The 5,263-nt window shown below is 32.2% G+C and overlaps 1 protein-coding gene across 1 annotated transcript; it reads left to right on the top strand.

The window, feature by feature from the left end:
* Positions 1-327: 327 nt before the first annotated feature.
* Positions 328-1,524, top strand: LOC137091258 (uncharacterized). The gene is made up of 4 exons (XM_067455512.1): positions 328-489; positions 685-791; positions 873-941; positions 1,029-1,524. The coding sequence occupies exons 1-4, from the start codon at positions 429-431 to the stop codon at positions 1,200-1,202; spliced, it is 411 nt and encodes a 136-aa protein (XP_067311613.1). The 5' UTR covers positions 328-428; the 3' UTR covers positions 1,203-1,524.
* The last annotated feature ends 3,739 nt before the right edge of the window (positions 1,525-5,263 follow it).

Raw genomic sequence — 5,263 nt, 5'->3', positions numbered from 1 at the left:
AGTATACTTCATTAAATGAACCTGAAGTATAGTTATTTTTCTTAAGGTGCAGTGTAACTGCGGCTTTACTCAAATGAGATTGGGGAGGTATTAGGAAGTTTGATTTGATTTATTAATTTATTTACAAACTAACAAACTATATTAAAATAACTAAATTATATGCATATTTACTTTTAAGTTGAAAATATTATTAGTTAAAACAATATATAGAATTTCCTGCAGTCACTAAGAGAGGCAGGCACGCCTAGCTCGGCCGCAGCCCACACCAACCACCACAAGCACCTAGGTTTTACGCTGACAGCACTGTCAAGATGTTGTATTTCAGCAACCTAAACAATTTCTAATTTTTCAAAACTTCCCTTATTTACCATATAAATATGATATTCAGCCATATAGCAGGCAGTTTTCTATGCTGACTGACTACAAAGATGACAAAAAAAGCACTTGTTTTTCTCCTTGTTATTCTCCTGTCCCTGCTCCTCTGTACAGGTAAGATTCGCTTGTGTATACAGTCAAATTAACACTTAATACCAATTGAAAATACAGAAATCTGAATAAAAAACCTGCAGATCTCAGTGATATTAGCTAGATAAAAATAAAATTAAAACATTCAATAAGGCTAATTCTTTGGTCAAGTTTTAAATGGCCATTTTACTATTTTTTTAAATATTTTGTGATGTTCAGGCATTTCAGGTGTTCAGATGGGAATGTCTCCACACTTTGACCATCTGAATCCTGTGAAGGAGATGGAGTTCAGTTATCGTGACAACAAAGCAACCAAGAGCAAACAGGTAAATAAAGTATATTCACTTATTCAAAGAGAAAAAAACACCAATTTCTTTTCATTAGCAATATTTTAATTTCTTCTACAGATTTTTTGTGGTATTTGTAAGACTGTTGTTAAGAAAGCAATATCATATATTGGAAAAACAGTGACTAAGGTTTGTAAAACATATTTGTACATCTTTTCAACATACTTTAACTTCAATGTTTTCCCTTGGTCTTGATTTGTTCTTGTCTTTTTGCAGGATGAGGTAAATCGGCAGATTGATACAATATGTAAAAAAATCAAAATACCTGGCTGTGTAACATTTGTGAACAAATATAAAATTAAACTGGTCAATGCACTGCTCTCTGGAGGCAATGAACTAACAATCTGTATCAAATTAAAATTGTGCAAAAAGATGTACATGCAAGCTTAGAATTGTATTGTCATATATATATATGCGTGTTATAATTTCTTCAAACAATTTATGACAATAAATGTATGTTTTCTTGGGATAACCATAATTGTCCTCTGCAGGTGATTTTGCCGCAAATATCAAACCATTTACATTTATAGGTGTAACAGATTAAGAACGCTCCCAGATTATTCTGCATGTGTTGAAAGATATTTTTTTCTATTAATCATAACTGTCATAATTAATCATTTAATTAAAAGTAACATTTATTTTCCTTGCAGGAATAACATTTATATGCCAAGTTTGCCAACTAAAATAAATGTCCCCAAAGTGTGAATATAACAAAAAGATAAATTGTTGTCTAGTTGTATAGTTGTCTAAATAAACCAGGGCCATAACTACAACCATAACCATAATGCATTTTAATATATTTAGAAAAACATTATCATATAATTGCAAAAGGTTCAAAATGATTATATCCCAACTAGAATTTCCTTCACTGTTATATTTCTTTATGCTTTCTAAGAAAAAAAAACCATAATGCTCAATGTTCAAGACATGGCCTTGATATAATCTCATGACTTTTGAGAAATAAGGTGATGTAATCAAGAAATCCAGATTTGCTAGTACTGTTTTGCTAAATAAAACTGAAGAACCAATCATATTGTAGAAAAAAATGCTCTTGACCATGCTCCTATTCTATAAAAACAGTTATTCTTTTTCCTGGTGGGATACTCTGTGATTGGTCCATGAGATCACGTTGGATTAAAGCATATTCAAAGCAAGATATTGTCAGGGGTCTATTTATTGCTGCACAGCAGGCTAGACAATAGAGATGGTAAATGGACTGCATTTATATAGCACTTTTAACAGACCGTATGGCCATTCAAAGCACTTTGCATTTTGCCTCACATTCACCCATTCATACACCTGACGGCGATGTCAGCCATGTAAGGCGCCTTCCAGCTTGTCGGAGCAGCTGGGGTTAGTTGTCTTGCTCATGGACACTTCGACACTTGGTCAGGTGGAACCGGGGATTGAACCACCAACCTTTTGGTTTGTAGACAATCTACGTGAACCACTGAGCCACTGCCGCCCCGCAGAGAAAGAGCTTACTACTATTCTTCTTACGTCCAACGTTTTCTGAAGTACACTTAGTTGAGAATAAATTCGTAGGTGTCTGGGACACCTGGGTTAACAAGTCAGTTGATTGGGGATTTTTTTTCCCACAGTGTGTTTATTATACTGTATGTATCTGATACAGTGAAATTAAATACATTCATCAAATACTGATATAAAGAGAAAAACCACACCAGCATAACCACCAGTTTAACAAATGTAAGCTTCAAGAAATATTAGGCAGTGAAAAAGTGATGACATACAGTTTTAGATCCCTGGTAAAGCAATGATGTGGACATTAGATTAAACTAAGGAGACATTATTTATAGTAACATTACCAGTTATCATTCAAAAGCTTTTGTGTAAGATTGTTAGTTTTTCAAAGAAGTCTCTTATTCTCATGCACCCTGCTGCATTTATTTGATCAAATACATTTCAGTCATATACTGAAATATTATTACAATTTAAAATAACTATTTACTATTGTTATCAGTGCTTGGTATATTATTTACTTACAATTTGTAGTCACTGATTCCAAATTACATGACAAAAAATTGCAGTTAGTAATGTAATCTAGATTTTGTATTCTGACTTCTTTTTAGACTTGATTATCACATTGATTTGAATTTGATAATCTTGTACCATATTGATATAATAATACAAAGAGAAAATTTTTTTCCATTCTTTGTTAACATCATGAAGTGCATTAGGCTTTCAGACTGGGGTTTGTGCAGTGTGGCACGAATGCTGGATTGTTTCTTGATCTGTCCTGCTGAACTTATTTTTGCTTCACTTTTAGCAGTTTGTTTTGTTGGTTTATTTTGAAATGTTGGTTGTATAAATGTTTTTATTATTTGCTGAGGGTCACCATTGCTGTGTTCTGTATGTCAAGCATTGATGATCTGTGCATCATTAAGTTATGTTTATGAGATCACATTTTTCAAAGATAACTCTCAGCAGTTGCTTCGTATTGTGAAAGATCCATCAACAGACATGAAGTTATTGGCAAATCTTAATGCTTGAACTATTCTTAGCATGAATATGAAGATTTTAGTTATTACTGACTAAAAAATCTAATATCTTGTCATCATTTTAACAAAAGTTTTTTATTTGTCACATTTCTGACTTGGCTAGAACTGAAATTTCCATATGAATAGAGGGCCCTTAAAGAGATAGTTTAACCAAAAATGAAAATTTGATGTTTACGTAGATGCCTCATTCGACCGATCTGTGCAGGCACTAATGAGGAATCTATATGAGGTAAAAAAAAAATATATATATATATATATATATATTCTGAATCCCCTTTAGCTAGTTTAACAATGGCAAAAACAGTCTGCGCACCATGAGTCATGGGTGTGTTTTGGGAATAACATGCAATAAACCAATCAGAGTCTCATCTCCCATTCCCTTTAAAAGCCGATTGTGCTTGCAACATGGCAGATTCACTATTCACATGGAGGAATCCTTTTATTTTTAATATTTAAAAATGTTTATGTGCTACTGTGCATCCATGTGTGTAATGGGCACATATTACTATGCTTTCTTTAAATAACACAACAACTGCGCTATTGACTTTAGACCAGGTTTTTGTTGTTCAATGGTGAAGTCATTTTTTAGTTACCTCAAAATAGCAACGCCAAAAATATGCCTGAACACACCTCCTTTTCAGACCAGCAAGCCCATGGGCAAAACAGATGGGCACGAGTGAATTTGCTATTAAAACAACGTGGCGCTGGACATGAAACTGCGTTAGGCTGAAACTAGCAAAAAACACTTGCCTGATAGGGCTCAGAGGGTCCAAAATCCCAAGCTAATGGAACACTAATGCTTATTATTGTGACTTCAAAACAATTACAGTGGTAAAGAATACATTTATTGCAGTGGCGTGATTAAATACAAAATTATAACATGAAATCACAGTAAAATAAGAGCTGTAAGTTACTGTGATGTCAGCATTATTGTGCTGTTGATTCACAGTAATTTGTAAGAAAATGACCAAGCGTCAGCGTGCACTTATTTCACAGTAAATTTCTGACTACAGCATAACTTTATGTAAAAGAATAGGTACTCCTTAATCCAATAAATTCATTTTTTTTATGCAAAAAAAAAAAAAAAAGATTCATTATTGTTCAGGAAATAATTAAAGGTTAATATACAAATATTTTGAAAATACAGAAACTATTTTTAAGTAAATAATCTGAAAACACTGAATGAATGAGATTCCATAATAATTTAATAAAGCTTTACAGAAGTAACAATTAAATATATTTGTATTATATGATATGATTATTATCATATTTTTATTATAAATATGATGATTATGTCTAAGGTGGACACCCAACTTAATATATGATATTTACCATCTAAATCATAAACATGCATGTCATCAATTATATTTTAATTATATTAACAATTATATATGAATTATTATATCAAAGCCAGTCCGCTGTTTATTATCATGTTAAATATGACTTTTACCCCGTTTCATACTTTTACATATTCTGTTATTGAAAAACTGTTACGTATGATTTACAAAAATCATAAACAAGACATACATTCAATAATTTTAGTGATTCTCATTTGCTACTTAAATCTCCAATAGAAAAAGGAAAGAAAAAAAAAGAAATTAAAATAGCACAGAATCAACTTTTTGGAAGCGTAATTACAACAACATACATTGAATTAGCACTAAAGCCTAACTGTTGTATTTACGGTATGATTGTAAAAAGTTTGTTATTCATTCTCTATATTAGGATGATACTCAACCCCCTTATAGTGCCCATTTTTTTCTGGTTTGGGCCACTGCCCCTCAAAATGTCTGTGCACGGCCCTGGGTGTGCTGTTACAAGATTGTGTTTATATTGTGAGAAAATGAGTTTCATGAATTGGTTCTGCTGCATTTTTCTCATGTGTTATTTACTTGCTAAAAGAAAAACAGTAAATCTAGTTTTTCTAAAAGA

Source organism: Pseudorasbora parva, chromosome 10 (genome assembly GCF_024679245.1).
Source record: "Pseudorasbora parva isolate DD20220531a chromosome 10, ASM2467924v1, whole genome shotgun sequence".
In the NCBI taxonomy this organism is placed as follows: Eukaryota; Metazoa; Chordata; class Actinopteri; order Cypriniformes; family Gobionidae; genus Pseudorasbora; species Pseudorasbora parva.
The sequence above is the reverse complement of the archived record's forward strand: the minus strand, read 5'-3'. Positions and strand labels throughout refer to the sequence as shown.

Coding starts and splice junctions, on each gene's coding strand:
- LOC137091258 (XM_067455512.1), top strand. CDS start 429: ATGACAAAAAAAGCACTTGTTTTTCTCCTTGTTATTCTCCTGTCCCTG. Junction 490..684: donor GTCCCTGCTCCTCTGTACAG/GTAAGATTCGCT, acceptor TGTGATGTTCAG/GCATTTCAGGTGTTCAGATG. Junction 792..872: donor AAGCAACCAAGAGCAAACAG/GTAAATAAAGTA, acceptor TTTCTTCTACAG/ATTTTTTGTGGTATTTGTAA.